At 35.4% G+C, this 18099-nt stretch overlaps 2 protein-coding genes across 2 annotated transcripts; both read left to right on the top strand.

Annotated features, from left to right (window-relative positions):
* On the top strand, window positions 1-7076 carry LOC115982432 (probable glycosyltransferase At5g20260). Its single transcript, XM_031105034.1, has 4 exons — window positions 1-260; window positions 642-803; window positions 4237-4591; window positions 6252-7076. The coding sequence occupies exons 1-4, from the start codon at window positions 1-3 to the stop codon at window positions 6930-6932; spliced, it is 1458 nt and encodes a 485-aa protein (XP_030960894.1). The 3' UTR covers window positions 6933-7076.
* Window positions 7077-12751: 5675 nt separating this feature from the next.
* Window positions 12752-17168, top strand: LOC115978970 (putative pentatricopeptide repeat-containing protein At1g12700, mitochondrial). The gene is made up of 2 exons (XM_031100902.1): window positions 12752-15114; window positions 16565-17168. Exon 1 carries the CDS (start codon window positions 13099-13101, stop codon window positions 14833-14835), a length of 1737 nt encoding a protein of 578 aa, XP_030956762.1. The 5' UTR covers window positions 12752-13098; the 3' UTR covers window positions 14836-15114; window positions 16565-17168.
* The last annotated feature ends 931 nt before the right edge of the window (window positions 17169-18099 follow it).

The following is an 18099-nucleotide window of genomic DNA, read 5'->3' as shown; positions in this document are numbered from 1 at the left end:
ATGGCAACCTTTAGTTTCCACTCACCATTTTTGCTCATTCCAACTTTTCTTCTTCTTCTTCTCCTTATCTATATCTCTCCCTTAAACGAAAACCTCCATTTCTCTTCTTCTACTCCAACTCCATCACCTTCTCGTCTATTACAAACAAACCCAAAATCCCCTCAACTTTCACTGCTGGCACCTTCTCCAACTATGGCAAAGTCTTCATTGGAAGCACCTCCCTCTACTTTCAACACTGCCAATCATATCAAGGTACATAGGTAACCAATATTTCGTTAAGGGTTTAAATTCCATTTTCATCACACTGTAACTATTGAATTATAAATAATTAAAAAAAAAAAAAAGTGCTCTATCATGTGTAGTAGTGGTATACTCATCTTTAGACCAAAGGCATAAAACATGAGTGGGAGGCGTCTCTCCCCAATGTAGGATTGAACAAATTTTTAAGGACTTAGTCTCAATGCCATTTCCAAAAAGGACAATACCTAATTGGGGGCCGAGAAGAAAGTCCTCCCACAGTCAAAATACTTCATATTTCTATGTGTTATTTTTCTTTAATTTTCCTTTTTTTTTTTTCTTACTTTGATTTTATTTGACTATGTATTAATTTTTGTTTTTGGGGGCTATGCATATACATTGAGTGAGCAGGAGAAGAGTCGTACAGAGAGGATTGAAGAAGATTTGGCTAAAGCACGTGCAGCGATTCAGAAAGCAATTAACAATCAGAATTACACATCTGATGATAAAATTGAATTTTACGTTCCAAGAGGTTGCGTTTACAGAAATGCCAAAGCTTTTCATCAGTTAAGTTCCTTCTTCTTTAAGGAAACATTTTTGCAATTACTACATTTTCTTTTTAAGGAAACTTTTTTTTTTTGGGTACCCTTTTAATTTGCAATCTCATTTTCCTCTTCATATTCCATCATATTTAATTATTTATTTCTTTGCATTAATTGCCTGGGATGGTAACATAGGAAATGAGAATAATCTTTGGGATCGAATCTGTTTTTCACTTTTGAAATGATTTGCTAAGTACCTAATTAATAATTTTAATTAGTATTAAAAAGATAGCGATGGAGATATGTTTTATTTATTCAAATAAAATAATTTAAATTAGGATTATTAGTATGATTTTTTTTAAAATTAGAATGAGTCATATAAAGTTAGTACTTATCTTTATATTTGGAATTATTTATAAATTCAAATGTTGACAAATAAATAAGAATAGTTATGTATTCATGAGTAAATTGTTAGCTAGTCTAGGACTAGCCTCCCTCAAAATAGTCCATTTATCGTAAGCGGCAATTACTTCTTAGTTGATTTATGTCTTGGAATTCTTACTGGCACAATGAATAATGGCATTTACTTGATTTTTCTGTGCGATGACTATTGCATAATTTGACGAAAGTAAAAGATAGCAATTAATGTATACGATAGGATTGCAATATATTTTGGCCACATTTATACTATTATTTAAGGGACTTTTCTTATTTGGATTCCTCACTTTTTTAGTTCAAAATTGTCTTTATTACACCTTTATGTTTAAGTAGAGACAAAATTAAAGGACAATCCAATAAAAATGCAACTTTAACTCCTACTAAAACATTGCCCAAAAAATATGACAACTCTTCTGTTAATTTTGAAATTGCTTTATCCGCTTATAAATTAGATTTTCAAAATAAAAATACAAGTTTTTTTTTTTTTTTTTTTGCTTAAAAAAAAAGTCTCGTCATATGCGCAAATCGCGTTTGATGAGACTAGTCTTTATTTTAATGTTGTATCTATGCAAAGTTCTTAACCTTGTTTGGCACCTTAAGACCCCACAATTATTTCCGAAATTTCCTACAATTCTGCCCATTCGAACCTTCAGGACTGGGATTGGATATGGATTATAGAGCCACCTTATGGGCACTGCTCACTATGAAGTGATCGACGGTGTGTATGCCTAGATTAACCGATCCATGGGCTGTCTAGAACTCAAGGGAATAGACATTTTTACTTTTTAAGCTGTTAACATTCAAGTTTATAGCAAAAACTCAAGTTTGATATTAAAGAGGTGGATAACGAGAGAAAAAATTGTAAGCAAAAAACCAACTGGTAAGGTGCTAAAGTAGATACATTACATATAAACATAGGTTTTTTCTTTCGAATCTAATCCTAGTTGGAAAAAAACCCTAAAGTCCTATTCTGTATCATTTTTTTTTTCCAATCCTAGTTGGAAAAAACCCTAAAGTCCGATTCTATATCATTTTTTTTTTTCAAATTCTAGTTGGCAAAGCACTGTCTATGAAGCACGAGTGCATTTTCGGATTCGGGTGCGGGTGTGGGTGTGGGTGCGAGACTCGGCAATTTTTGAAAAAGTAGAGTGCGGGTGTGGCGATTAAAAAATTATTAAAAATATTTTTATTTATATTTTCTATATATTGCTAAGCATACTTTTTCAAGTTATATAAATATATACCAAATTTAAGAGTAATAGTAGATAATAACTAAAACATGATGTTCATGATAGAGAGATTGAGACCTTGAGTGAGTGGTCGTGGGTTCTTAGGCTTTATTTGGGAGTTCATAAGGGAATGAAATATAATAATCATAAGGGAATGGAAAAGAATGAAATGTATTTAAGTAAGGGAAAGGAATGGAAAAGAATGGAATGTAATGGAATTAAGTAATCTTGATTGGATGTAAGGACTGGAAATGAATAAAAATGAATGAAATGTAAGCTTTTGTTTGAGAGTAACATGGAGGGAATGGAATGAAATCATTTTATGATAATATTACTATTAGACCCCTATTTTAAAATAAAGGGTTGAGTTTTTTTAGTAAAATAATCATTAAATCTAATTTCATTTCCTCCCATTCCTCCCAATTTCAGGGGGAATGAAAATTTGAGATTTTAAGGGAATAGAGAGGAATGAGTATTCTCTCCTACCCATTCCGTTCCCTTCCACTTAAACTCTCAAATAAGGGAATTGACTTTCCATTCCCTCCATTAAAACTCCCAAACAAGGGAAGGGAAGAATATTCTAAAATTATTCTTTTCATTCATTTCCATTCCATTCAATTTCCTCCTCCCGAACGAGGCCTTAGGGAGTGAGAGAGGGGAGACGGAGAGTGAGTGAGCGAGAGAGCAGAGAGGCAGGGAGGCAGAGACCAAAGAGCAATCGGTGAGAAGAGAATGAGAGATTTTAAGGTAAAGATGCTTCAAGTTCAAACGGTGTGTTTTGCTCTCTCTCTCTTTTTTTATTTTTATTTTTTTTTATTATTTAATTTTGACTTGAATTTTAGCTTGATTCAAAGTTAAATCAGCCCAATTCGGCGTGAATTAGCCTAAGTCAGTGAATCGGCGCATATCTAGAAATGAAAAAAAAAAAATTTTGACATGTAGGTAGCAGCGTTGCCCACCGCACCCCGTGTCAGATGCAGGTGCAGCACCCTTGTGATCGCATTGGTGCTTTCTAGAGCACTGTGCAAAAAAAAAAAAGTACTATTAGGTGGGACCCATTATGTAATAAAAGTGTTGTTGTGTGAATGTGATATTGTCTTCTTGTTGACAGGCTAATACATATAAGATATAACAAGAAAAATATAGATTGTCATTTGTGTCAAGCAGGGCAAATAAACTTTTACTACATTTTAGTACTACTAGTACTACTGCATGAAGAGTTTTTAGAAGCTCAAGGGGGGGGGGGGGGGGGGCGCGGGGGAATTGGTCCCCTGTCCCCCTTCCCTTCGCCCCTGATTGTAGATGTGCCCTATAAGAACACTTAGCTTTAACCAAAATATGACAATTTGTCAACTTTTAATTTCCGTTAATATTTCACATGAAAAATTATATAGATAATAGATTGGTAATTTATATGCGTTGATCATATGAAAGGGGGCATTTAAAGTAGGTTGGTTGTATTTATGAGTTATTATAATAAATATTTTTGTGCATGCAACTATAATTTTATGATGTGTGAGTTATATAAAAATAAAACAATAGTTGACGCAGGAGAACCACACTTTATCACTGATAAAATTAAACAACGGCAAACAAAAGAATAAACCCTAGGAGTTAGCACCTCGTGTCTACACTAATAGTTGAGGTGGATTAAATTGAACAAAAATTATAGGATTGAATTGAATTTTAAGAAAAAAATAAATGGTGTAATTTGTAATTTAGACCACAAATGATGTTAGCAAATGTATTTTCATAATAATAATAAGATGGTGAATATATGTATATATCAGGAGTCAGATTGAAATGATAAAGAGATTCAAGGTGTGGGTGTACAGGGAAGGAGAGATACCAATGGCACACAGTGGACCGATGAGTTACTTGTACTCCATTGGAGGACAGTTCATGGATGAGATGGAGAGAGGGGAGAGCCCCTTCATGGCTCCTCATCCTGATGAGGCACATGCATTCTTTGTTCCACTCAGTGTCAGCAAAATTGTGGACAGCTTTTATAGGCTTCAGCCCCACACCTTTCGTCGACGATTGGCCATAATTTCTAGAGATTATATCAACGTCGTAGCTGATAAGTACCCCTATTGGAATAGAAGCAACGGAGGGGACCATTTTATGGTCTCTTGCCATGATTGGGTACGTAACAACAAGTTTAGCTTACTTTCAGTACTTTTTTAACTGCAATCTCATTTTGTTTTAATAAAAAAAAAATGTTGGAAATAAGCCAAACTCCGTAACAAGATTCTCTTTTTTTATTCATTATCATGCTTTCTGCTATATAGTTTTCTATTTTATCCTATTATTATTCATGCTTGCTGACTTCTTCAACTAAATCCTAGCTAGGTAGGTGTTTGTTCTTGCATCCTATCCTTATATATATATATATTCTTATTCTTAATTTGTTTCCCAAATACTCTATTTTTCCTCCTGTGACACTACTCTTTTTATCTCTTAGCAACTTTTACTTCCTACAATTATCAAGAAACTTACACCTATAGAGCTCAAACAGAGAGGCGGGACAAAGGGTAATTATACCTCAACTATCTATGACAAGAAAGCTTTCCTTAAAAATCATGTTATCTTTTAACAATTCTAGCCTTATTTATCTGAATAATGTTGGATAAATACTCATCGTTATCCACATCTGTTAGGACTTAGGACTCATTTTTGAATAACTTTGGATAACCACTCGTGCTTACCAACAACATCTATTAGTTTCTGACAGAAATATAGTCGAGTGGTCATCTCTGCTTGGATTCTGTACAGCTCTATATATGAAACATATCAGTCCAAAGCTGCATAGATTATAGTTTTTTTTTTTTCTTAAGCCAAATGTGATAGACAGAAGCCCACCAAGCTAATTTACGCAGTGAAGCTCTCAAACTTCTACCATTGAGATTCATGATGCTTCAGCATACAAAATCTTACTCATTCAAATTGTAAGTTTCAGACCAAACATATATAATTTCGTGATCTTGTTGCAGATTCCCTTGTGAAGAAGCACTCAAAAAATATGTGATCTTTGGATTTTATGTCCCTTATACAAAACACTCAAGCCAATAAAGGAACTCATAGAGATAGCAGCTTTGAACCAGATTAGATTCCACCTGGGTATTTCTCGTTTTGTTCTCAGATCTTCCCAGGTTACTGCACAATTGAACACCCATGAACTAGAAGCTGACCAGAGACTTTTATCAACATCCTCACAACTTGCTTTGAATTAACACCAGGTCCTCTGATTTGGTTGGTTTCTAAAACCGAGTCCTATTTTATGGACACTTTCAACCTTGGAATAAAATTAAAGTGAACTCTCCAGTTGCCACCTATCATATCAAAGGAACATCGTTTCCCATCTCCAATTTCAAAACTCAAACATCATTTTACTGATACTGTTTTCTTCAACTTTAGGATTTTTCTCCAACTTCAGGTGCTGTCTTGAGGGGTCTTTACTTTCCAAAAGTTACCAACATTTGTATTAAGTTTTTTAGCATTGACAAAAAAGAAAAAAAAAAGAGGTGGTGTTACATCAAGTGGTGTGTGGGTTAGAGCTGGCTCGGCTAATTTTAAATTTGGTTTGGAATTTAATTTTTTGGACAAATAAACTATGCAACATTTTTGTTATCCAGTGATATAGCAGTACACAATCGCTAGAAAAACAAATAGAAATATTTTTATTGGTTGGTACATTAAGTACTGTATGTTCTGCAACTGGCTTAGACTTACCTAGCTCATTTAAATGTTGCTAAATAGAAATAGTCAATTCTATTCACTAACCTATCTCTACTTGATTTTTCAGGCACCATGGCTTGTAACAGAAGATCCCAAGTTCTACCAGAATTTCGTAAGAGTGCTATGTAATGCCAACACGTCCGAAGGTTTCAAACCCATAAGAGATGTTTCATTACCAGAATTTAACTTGAAAGGTTACCCTATATTCAACCTCGGCCCACCCCGTCACGGCCTAGCCCCTAGTAAGCGCACCATCCTCGCATTCTTTGCCGGAGGAGCCCATGGAGACATAAGGAGTATATTATTCCAGCATTGGAAGGACAAAGATGGTGAAGTTCAAGTCTATGAGAACCTCCCTAAGGAGAAAAATTACCATCAATTAATGGGACAAACCAAGTTTTGTTTGTGTCCAAGTGGATCAGAAGTGGCAAGTCCTAGAGTGGTGGAGGCAATGTATCAAGCATGTGTCCCGGTGATTATTTCTGATTACTATACATTACCCTTTAGTGATGTTCTTGATTGGAGCAAATTTGCAGTATTTATTCCTCCGAAGAGAATACCAGAAATTAAGACAATTTTGAAAGGGATTTCACAAGAGAGATACTTGACATTGCAAAAGAGGGTGGCACAAGTAGCAAGGCATTTTGAGCTAAACAGACCAGCTAAGCCATTTGATGTCCTTCATATGGTGCTTCACTCCGTGTGGCTTAGAAGGCTTAATATTAGGCTAACACAAAACGATTATTAACTATTCATCAATATCTACATGTTATAATCACTTATATGATTAATTATAATTTGATAACTAAATATTAGTATTTTTGGTTTTTGACTTTTGGTTGCTAGATGCAACATCTGCGCATGTTAGATCTTGCTTATGTATTAATTTGGAAAGGATATGGGCCATTTGTAAGCTAGAAAATCAGTTTTCAGATCAAATGAGATAAGTTCTTGACTATGATGCCTTAGTTTGTGTGGGTTTTGATTGAATTAGATTGGATTGTATAAGCTTTTGTTGTAAGTGTATGTCTTGATTCCCATATCGAATGTTTACAAGGTCAAATTGGAATATATAAATGATCACCATAAATTACAATTATAATTTGACCATTCCTTTTAAGATATACTCCGTATAAATGTGGCTGCCTATCACCTCCTCAAATCACATGACAAATGGAATCAGAGCTAGGTTAGTAATACCATGTGGCTTGAGGGCACTTTAGTACAATGTGGAACTTAGGCAATCAAATGTAATGTAGTTAGTGCTTCCTTGAATTGAGGAGCTCCACCATACCATGCATCATGCATGCCAAGCACAAGGCCAATCAAGTCTATCAAGAGCTCCCTCTTATCTTGTTCTCTTATCTCAAGGTCGGTGAGTCCACCATTCTATTCTTTTCTTTTTCTTTTTCTTTTTCTTTTTCTTTTTCTTTTTCAAATTTTATTTTATTTTATGCCCACCATTATTTGTCCATTTCAATTTATTCTATTTTATGTCTTTCCTTTTCATTACTTATACTCATTCTATTCCATCCATTTTCTTAAAAAAAAAAAAAATCAATTCCATTCTATTTCTAAGGGGGTTAAGAGGTTGAGAATTTGGGAAAAAGGGATGGTGGTCTAAATAGGCGATGGAGAGTTTTGAGGAAAATTAGAGAAATATATTATATATAGGTCGGTCAATAAGGCCTTTATTAGTTCTCAAAACCTTTAATTGACTATTGCTACCAACTATCAATAAATATATATATATATATATATATATATCTCATATAGGATATAGGAGAGTATGAGATTCTGCCATATGACGCATTTTTTGTAAAAAGAATTGAAATACTTTCAAATGCCACATCAAAGATAAGAAAAAAAAAATATTGACTTTTTATTTTTCATTTGGTTCAATATTTCAAGATTTTTTTTAAAAAAAATTAAAAAATACAAATCTTTGTTTCCTTTGATTCAATATTTCAAGACTTTTCCTCCCTCACACATACACAAAATTCTTTGCACTTCAATTCTCTATTTTCACCTCTTGCACTTCTACTCCATTATATACACCTACCCATTACCCTTCATGCCATCCCATGTCAAATACACAAAAAAAAAAAAAAAAAAATGATCTATTGAACTTTCGATGACACTTACCTAGCTACGACATTGTTGTCCCATCTAATCCTAACCTTTATGAGTTGGTTACAACCAAGGAAGGGGGCTTGTGTTTTATATTAAGTGATGACAACAATTACGATTTTAAAGTCGAGGTCAGACGTTATGGACTTGTGGGTTTTGTAAAGGCTGTGAGTCATTGTGGGTGTTTGGGATGTTGATATGAGAAAGTCAAGTATATTTTGTTTTAGAATTGAGGAGAAAGAGAGAGAATATTGTTTTTTTTTTTTTTTCATTACTTGAACTGAATAATTATAATGAATATATGTGCAATTTTTAATTATTGCTTCTTATGATGAACTTATAACAAACAAAGTTCTATAATAATTATGTTATAATAGATGTACAATATTCTCCAGAAGTATCTTATATAAAACATTACAATGTTATAAAAGTTGGATCTCACAACTGGTGGATGCATAAAGTAATGACACATTCTTTTGCCAATACATAAAGTGACAAGTGTAATCTTTAAGAGTGATGCAAACCTACAATTTCATATGGCAAATGATGATTTGTACACATCATAAATATTTGACACTCATAATGAGTCTCATTTACTATATGGCATATGAAACGTTTATTGCTTAAACATTCACCTTTCCCAACCTTTGACCTTCCTCATTCTCTCTTTATTAATGAATATGTTTCTTTTTCTTCCTCTCCTTCATATTTTTAGATATAAACATCTTATCTTTGTCCCTCTTATTATAACTAACAAGCTTGGGAAATTCAATAACATATTTGTTTCACAATAGCAATTTTTTTTTTTTTTTTGTTCTCCATTATTAGAGGTACCTCGCTCTCTCTAAAGGATATTTTGACTTCATTTTCCTAAAGGTTACCAACCATTCTTTTTATTCTTATTCTCTACATCTTCCTCATTTCTTCACTTTCTCTCTAACTCTCCAACTTCCTCTCTTTCTCTATGAAGCTTTTGCCTCTCTTTCAATCCCTCATTCCTTCATTGCAATCCAAAATCTCTCTCTTTCTCAAAAACACTTTCTTCAAAACATCAATGGCTCCAAAAACCAAAAGGGCTTCCTACACAATTTCCGGCAATATCTTCAATCTCATCCGCTAGATTGGTGCCACAAGGCTAAACGAGTCTCCTCTACTGCTCTAAAGGCCAAAGAACACCTCTCGGATAATGCATGTCTCAAATTGGTAAGTTTTCCAAACTTTTATCATTTTCAAGTTTTGCTTTGATCTTTAGTTTTTTAATATGTTTCTAGACTTGTAAATGCCTGGGTTTTGATGTGGGAAGGGTTTAGATGAAAACCCGATGCCTTAGGAAGGGTAGGAACATGTCTAGGATGAGTTTTGATCCAATGGAGGCCAAAAATGGCGATGAACATGCTATGGTTTCATCCGTGCATGCACATACTAAGGGTATGCGTGTGTACACAGTGTATGCATACACATGGTTGTTCATAAAAACATGTGCACGCATACTTGTGGTGTGCGTACACATACTCGCGGTATGCGCATGCATGCTTGGACTTGCAGACACAGTTTTATGCCCATAACATGCTATTTCACTTTTCTTTTCACTTATTTCTGTCCAATATGATCCTTATGCTCTTCTTTTTGTCTTATTTAGGGCTTACGAGCATACTCGAGTAAGATAACTCCAAAACCCTATTCAATTGGTACTGATCCTTGACTAACAAGACAAAGGCCTTAGTGGATGAAATGGTTTCGGGCCACTCTTGCGCCTTCTTCTAAAAAGCTCGAACAGTGGTGTGTTGGTCTAGGCATTAGCTGAGAGGTGGTGGGACATTACCCACACTTTTCACATTGCTAAAAGGGAAATGTTTGTGACTCATGACTTCCACCAGATGACCAGTTTGAGATCCCATGAGCCCATTGTCAACTTGAAGGGCAAATCAAGTGTGGAGCTTGGCATAGACCTACTGGGGCGTTCTTACTCTTGTAAGTATGTTCGTTACTTTGATTTGGAGATGAATTTCAAGCCTCTCTCTATCAAGCGACTCTCAAGGATCGGGCTCGGATGGCTGGGGCATTCTTGCTCTAAGTGGTAGGGGCTTATCTCTTTTCCAATGTGGGTTAGATAATGTCCTTGAGGTGATTGGCTCTCTTCCGCAACTTTGAGGATGCTTGGGAGGCTAACTGGGGGGCATGCTTGCCTAGCCTACTTCTACTCTATTATGGACACACTGAGTCGGGGGACTCTGCGCTTGCTAGCGAGGCCTTGGAAGCTCCTTGAGGTTAGATTCTCTCTCTTTACTTTTCTTTACATAGTCTTGCAAACTGCACTTTGTACCCTTGCAAACCATATATGTGCCTTGCATCTGAACTACTATTCTGGACTTGCAAACTTTATCTCATACTCTTGCAAACTATTCTTAACTTGCAAACTTTATCTACGCTCTTGTTTTTTGCAAATTGTTCCTAACTTGCAAACTATATATGTACTCTATTTCTTGCAAACTGTTCATAACTTGTAAACTGTATCAATCTTTTTCTTTTGCAGTGATGGGCCTTGGCCTATGCCCTACTTGCTTGTGGGGCTAATGTGAACCTGAAGGCCCTTACCTCGGCACGAAAGCATCTTGATGGCCTTACCTCTGACTCAGTGAGCCAAACTCTCTTCTTTTTTCTTTTTTCTTTTTTCATAATCATTTATGTGTCTTTGGGTTCTTTTTCTGACAAAACATGTTAGCAGATCACTTGTTGACCTTAGGCTAGGCTTCCTCCTATTGCTGCCCCAAACTTGGAGGCAACTGCTATTGTCTCTTCTTAGACTTCTTGGTTGTTCGAGAGTGATGGCCTAAGGGACTTATATCTTGCTAAGCGAGTGGACAGCTAGCTGGTGGTTGTAGAAGAGCCTCAAGTGCCTATGGATCCTCCTCCTTTCATGCTTGCCCCATTTTCCATGTCTAAGGCTAAGTACTAGCTTTGGCATGGTGCCATTGTCTATACCAATCGCCTTTTGGAGGACCAGCAACAAAAGTTAATCAATTGAAGTGCATTAAAAGGGATAAGCACATTTAATAATTGATGTTGGGTTTAATAAAGGAAATACATTCAAAATTTAATAAAGACTCCACTCCAATTAAGTGTCACTCTTTCATAAGACTTAATCATTAATTCTCATTAAGCATTCAACCTCTTGTTTGGTATCCACATGCGCACACACTTGGATGATGATATGTCTAGATACTTAAATGATCATGTAGTTGGACGTTCATGCGCTCATGCACTTCGATGATTATGCTTAAATGCTGAAGTGATTGGGCGGTAAGAGGTACGTGCTCACATGCTCACAAGCTTATATATTCTCACATGCTTGTATGCTCATGTGCTAGTATGCTTATATGCTTGTATGCCCTCTTTTCCATACTCTCACATCTTCACAAGATCACATGCTTGCTTACTTTGGCAATCACATGTCTACATGTTTGGATGCTCACATGTGTACTTGCTTTTATGATCACATGCTTGTATGCTCATATGCTCTCATACTCACATGCTCACATGTTCACATGATTAAATGCCCATATGCTTTGATGATCGCATGCTCCCATGCTCATATGCTTTGACAGTTACATGTTCACATGTCTACTTACTTTGATGATCACATGCTTATATATCCAAATGCTTAAATGCTCACATGCTCACATGCTTATATGTTCTCATGCTCACATGATTAAATGCCCACAAGCTTTGATAATCACATGCTCTCATGCTTTGATGATTGCATGCTTCTATGCTCATATGCTTTGATGATTACATGTTCACATGTTAACTTACTTTAATGATCACATGCTTGTATATCCAAATGTTTGAATGCTCATATGCTTCCATAATCCCATGCTTGCAAGCTCATATGCTTCCATGTTCCCTGTGAACATGTGTGGATGTTCACATGTTTCTATGTTCATGTGATCAGATTTGTATATGCTTATACATTCTTTTGATCTTCACATGATTGATTGCCTCTCTTATGATTTGTCTACTTTGATTTCCATATTTGTTTCACATGACCCGTAGACAAACTCTAGGCCTTAGATGCAATGCGCTCGCTTAATAGGCTCACTAGATAGACACAATCATCCACTATCCAGTAGCGATATATGAAGGCCAGCTACTATTGGGCAAGCTTAGGGTGCCTAACATCTTCCCATCTTCTACCCTAATTCCAGACCATGTTTGGTAAGAAGACCTTCATAGATTCATTTCTTTGATTCTTGACCTATAACCAGGCAGCGACTCCTTTGCTTCTTTTTAAGAAGCATTGCATACTCCCAGGCTCACGTCAATTTGAGTCTAAAACTACTCTTTAAGGAGATTTAGTACCATGCACCCACCTTTGTGAGAAGGAACTAACATATTGATATGTCATCTAGAGGAGTATGGATCACAAAACTTACCATTACATGTTGGTTCACCATTAATCAAAATAGAGTATGAGACCGAGCTAATGCAGGCTAAAAATAATTCTATACACTTTCTATGGAAGCCCATCTTCTCCATTAGTTTCAACAAAAAAATTTTATATCCACGCGGTCGTAGGCTTTTCCTTTACTTTATTTGACAAAACAATATATAAATCCCTTGACCACTATGCAAATAATTCCTTCCCATGGTCAATCCAAATTTGGCACCTGTACGGTACTACCCACCTATATATAAGAAGCCATCGGCAAACTTCACTTGTTAACAAAGTCATGTTGTCAGGGCAACCTGTTCTTGAAGGTGGGTGAGACTTAACTTGAGAAAAGATGATCCGGAGAAGTGCTGCTTTATTTACAACTCCTCTTACTTCTAATTTTACAGGCACGGGTACGGCTTTTCTTCTCTTCACTAATAATGATTGTGTGATAAGTAGCATTATTCAATTCCATAGTCGAGCTTCCCCTAACGTCAAAATAGATGTAAATCCAAGCAGACCTAGTAGAATTTTAGAGCTGGAAAAGCTTCTGAGAGATAGTGGTGGTGGTGGGATTGGTAACATTAATGATGCACTCATTGTGTTCGATAAAATGCTTCAACGGCGACCCATGCCTTCTATTATGTGTTTCAATCAACTCTTAGGTGTGATTGCCAAAATGAACCATTATTCAACCGTTATTTCTTTGTCTAAACAAATGGGTACGTTAGATATTATGCCTGATGTTAGTACTCTCAGTATTATGATCAATTGTTTCATCCAATTGAATCAAATGGGATGTGGGTTTTCTGTTTTTGGGAAATTGATGAAGCTTGGTTTTGAGCCGAATGCAAAAACTATGACCACTTTGATTAAGGGGCTATGCAAGATGGAGAACACTAGTGGGGCTATTCAGTTACTTAGGAAGATGGAAGGAATGTGTAAGCCTGACGTAGTGACATTTAACACGATAATCGATAGCTTTTGTAAGGATGGCTTAATTACAGAGGCTTTGAATCTTTTCTCAGAAATGATTAATAAAGGCATTCCACCAAATGTTGTCACTTACAGCTCCTTAATACATGGAGCGTGCAATTTAGGCCAATGGAAAGATGCTACAAGATTGTTAAATGAGATGGTGAGTAAAAAAATTGAACCAAATGTACAAACTTATACCATATTGGTCAATGCGTATTGTAAAGAAGGATTGGTTGAAGAAGCACAAGATGTGGTTGAAGTGATGATTAAAAGAGGTTTACAACCTAATATAGTTACTTACTGTGCACTTATGGATGGATATTGTTTGAGAAACCAGTTGGATATGGCTTTTGAAGTATTTAATGCAATGATGAGCAAGGGATTTGCACCTAATGTCTTTAGTTATAGCATTTTGATCAATGGATATTGTAAGAGTAAAAAGATAGATGAAGCCATGAATCTCTTTCGACAGATGCTTCTTAAAGGATTGATTCCTAATACTGTTACTTTCACCACTCTTATAGGTGGCTTGTTTCATGTTGGGAAACCTCGGATTGCAAAGGAACTCTTTCAAAAGATGCAAGCCTGTAGAGTAATTCCTGATATCCAGACTTGTGCTGTTTTGTTGGATGGCCTATGCAAAAACCAACGACTTGCTGAGGCAATGGCATTGTTTCAACAAATGGAAAAATGCAAGTTGCACCTCAATAATGTTATTTACAATATCCTCATTGAAAATTTGTGTAAAGCTGGACAGTTTAAATCTGCAAGGGAACTCTTTCATAGTTTATCAAATAAAGGGTTGCAACCTGATGTGAAGACATACACTATAATGATTAGAGGACTTTTTAGTGAAGGACTTACAAGCGAAGTGAATAAGTTGCTTAAAGTAATGGAAGAAAATGGATGCTCTCCAAATGACTTCACTTATAATACAATAATCAGAGGACTTATTGGTAATAATGAGATGTCAAGGGCAATTCAAGTTTTTCATGAAATGGTGGAGAGGGGTTTCTCTGCTGATGCATCAACCGCAGAGTTGTTAGTTGATTTATTGGCAGATGGTAAATTAGATCTCGATTCCCTGCCATCGATACAGAAGCTTCTGTGACCCTATTTGGATCTTTGGGTCAATTTCACCCATAAGCTCACAGTACTGCAGAAAGAGACGCTTCTAGTTATTGATTCACTGGCTCTATTGGTGATTTGTTCACGCACTTGTTTGCTTCCAAAACAAGAATGGATGTGAAGACAGAATGAACAGTTGGTCGGGCAATGATTCCGGTTGAAGCAGATCCATCCTATTCCTCATCAGTCTATCGTGAATGTGGAGCATTTTTCTTCCTTTCAGTCTTTAAACACACTCCCTATGCCACTGTAGGAATCTTATGTAAGTTTTTCTAATCTTTTTTTTAAGAGATTGATTTTGTGATACACACCTCAATTGTACCACACAAATATGGTGAATCCTGATTCTAGGATTAGTCCACTTAATTGAGTTTGTTACTCATAAAAATATATCTTGTGTTTGATGCAGTTAATGGCCTTTTTGTTGAATTTAAAATAACTTAATGCAGGGTTTCAGTTTGAGTAGAAAACATGAAATCATAAATACTGTATACTGCAAATAAGGATAGTGATTTATTATTCGGTGATATATTTATCTTTTTACCCATCCTTCATGGGTACTTCATCTGCATCTCTTTATTTAAATTTAGATGATGGGTAAAATGATATTCATTTCCTCCTTATTTTCCCCTTCTTTCAATTCGCTGGTTAGGCCTTTCTCCTTAATTTTAGTTTCTAATCTTTCATTGGGCTTTTCTTATCTTTTTTTTTGGACAAGTAGTGGATTATATTGCAATGGCACAAGATAGCCTAAGGAATTGCTATCAAAGAATTCATCTTTCATTGGGCTTTTTACATAGCTTTGTTGTGTGTGATTATGAAGGATGTAAAGATGCTTCTCTGAACTAGTTTCTTGTTGTACACTGTTGCTCAATTTCTAAAATTACCATCACCACAGCTTACTGCATGTTTACTTTCATACTCTGCTGATAATATAGCACAGCAAAACATAAAAAAGATAAATATTATTGTTAATTATAGCAAATTTATCCAGGCTGTGGTTATTCTTTTTAAATCTTAAATAGTTTCATCAACGACAACCAATGAAGTCGTGATCATTACTTTAGCATGGCAAGAACATTGATAATTGCCATCAGATATATAAATGTCATATTTACCTAAATAAGCTCCTATGATGTATTAATATTTTTTCTTTCTTCTGGCACATTTTGTTCTCTTGTTTTGTTAGATCCAATTTATTTGTTTTTGGAAGACCTTAGAACTCTTCCCCCCCCCCCCCCCCCCCCCCCCCGGGGGATTTTAGCAATTTAACATTTATTCTATCTTCTTCGGCCACTGCAGTTGGTTTAACTTTCTAGGTGCTGTTATATCCAACTCTTGAGAAACTAAGCCCTTTAAGTCCACTCTGATTATATTGTCTGAGAATCTGTATACAAAAACTTCAGTTTGGAACCTTGTCTCCGCTAGTGCTATTGGATGAGAATATTTAAGGATCTTTACAACTTTTAGATTAGCATGGTGTCAACTATCTGCTCGACAACTTCTTAGATCTGTTGGCAGATGGTGGTCAAAATTATTAATATCTCATAATTTGTTTCTGCAAGTGGTCAAGTGATATGGATGAGTCACTAAAATATTTTTCTTGTTAATCTTTTTGTATTGTGGAATATAGTTCCTGTTGAGTCATGGATCATTGTGCCTTCTTTTGTATAGATTTCTTTTCTGTAAGTTTTCGTCATTCAATTGTGCAGGAGTCTTTTGTGGATAAACAGCATGGTGGGCCCATTTATAATCAGGCAGGTGTGGGCAAGCAATTCCTCCAGCAGTGTCACAACTGACAAGTTCTTATTACAACAGAAGCTTTTGCCAATGGAAAATCTTGGTGGAAAGGAAATTGCTTGTGTGTTAAAACAGGGCTGGGGCTATCATAGTTGAAGCGCTTCTAATAAGATCCCTGCAATTAGCTTAGTTATTAGGGAAGTTACTTGGAATCTTTTGCAGAAAGTTGAGTGCAGATAGTGGTTGGTGTTGATAAGCAGTGTGGCTATTTCAGAGACATGTTCAGAAAAGAGGAAATGGTGACTGGTCTTTGAAACTGTAGTGGATGATATAAGCTTAGTAAGTTAATGAGTCTAGACAAAGCGAAAGGAGACTATTTCTTAAAGGAAAGAAATCTGCAAGAAATGCTTCAATTCTTTACTTACTAAAAAATAAAAAACAAAAAAGAAGAAGAAAAAAAAATCCTCAATTCTTTATGAACATCACTTGGGATTCCCACTGGAGGCCTCCATTTTTTTTTCTTTTGTACCGCAGATGTATTTTTCTTTGTATACTTATTTGGTTTCTTTGTTTCAACAGTCGTACCAAAAGTTATGGTTACTGTCAGAAGCGAAATTGAATTTGTGTTTACAAGGTTGAAAAATCGAAACACTTTTTTTTTTTAATTATTATTTTAATGAGGGTGTTCAAAACTCTTTAGGCATTTGACTATTCTTATGTGTGTGTAATTCCCTCTCGTTTTCTTTGGGTGGCCCAAAATTATGGCTAGAGGTTTTGAATTTAAGAACTCATAGATCTCATGAAACCCTAAAAATCACAAGGCCAATCCTTATGGTTACGATGATAAACTATTTAAGCTAATTGTGTTGCATATAGACAAAACAACCTTCCAAAAGAGAAGGTGTGAACTTTGTGCTGTTTACTATGAGCATTAGTATCTAGATTTGTATAACAATTATTATTTTACCATTTAAAAAGTTACTTTATCTATTATATATTATCATATTTTACCGTACACCCAATATCTCATTTCTTATTTATCTCATTTATTTATTAATTTCCCTACCTCTTTCTCCCTCTTCCTCTTCATCTCTCTTCCTCTCTATCATATTTTATCTCTCTCTCCGAAAGATCACAACCACTAGAAAAAAAAAATAATAAAATAAAAAACAGCCACCCCAACCCATCAACCACAACTTGTCCTAATAATTTATATGTACTATAAAACCGAAACTTTTGACCAATATTTTACTTTTTTTTAGAGCTTCCACATTTTTACACATTAGCATTATTATAAAAAAAGGAAAAAAAAAAAAAAAACTATACCTAACCCAATTATAGTTACATTTTATTATTAGGATTTAAAATCCAAATATTCTCTTTAACTCTCTTAACCTTAGCAACATTGCCTCCGCTGTATTACAAGGTCTCTCTATGCGTGAATATCAAGTCTCTGTTGTACTACAAGATCTCTCTATGCGTGAATATCAAGTTAAGATATACTTAA

Source organism: Quercus lobata, chromosome 3, assembly GCF_001633185.2.
Source record: "Quercus lobata isolate SW786 chromosome 3, ValleyOak3.0 Primary Assembly, whole genome shotgun sequence".
In the NCBI taxonomy this organism is placed as follows: Eukaryota; Viridiplantae; Streptophyta; class Magnoliopsida; order Fagales; family Fagaceae; genus Quercus; species Quercus lobata.
This window is presented reverse-complemented; position numbering and strand designations above follow the sequence as displayed.

What these genes read in the sequence shown, in the direction of transcription:
- LOC115982432 (XM_031105034.1), top strand. Translation starts at nt 1, where the DNA reads ATGGCAACCTTTAGTTTCCACTCACCATTTTTGCTCATTCCAACTTTT. An exon ending in AATGCCAAAGCTTTTCATCA is followed by an intron (nt 804 to 4,236) that starts GTTAAGTTCCTT and finishes TGTATATATCAG; the next exon opens with GAGTCAGATTGAAATGATAA. An exon ending in TGGTCTCTTGCCATGATTGG is followed by an intron (nt 4,592 to 6,251) that starts GTACGTAACAAC and finishes TTGATTTTTCAG; the next exon opens with GCACCATGGCTTGTAACAGA.
- LOC115978970 (XM_031100902.1), top strand. Translation starts at nt 13,099, where the DNA reads ATGATCCGGAGAAGTGCTGCTTTATTTACAACTCCTCTTACTTCTAAT.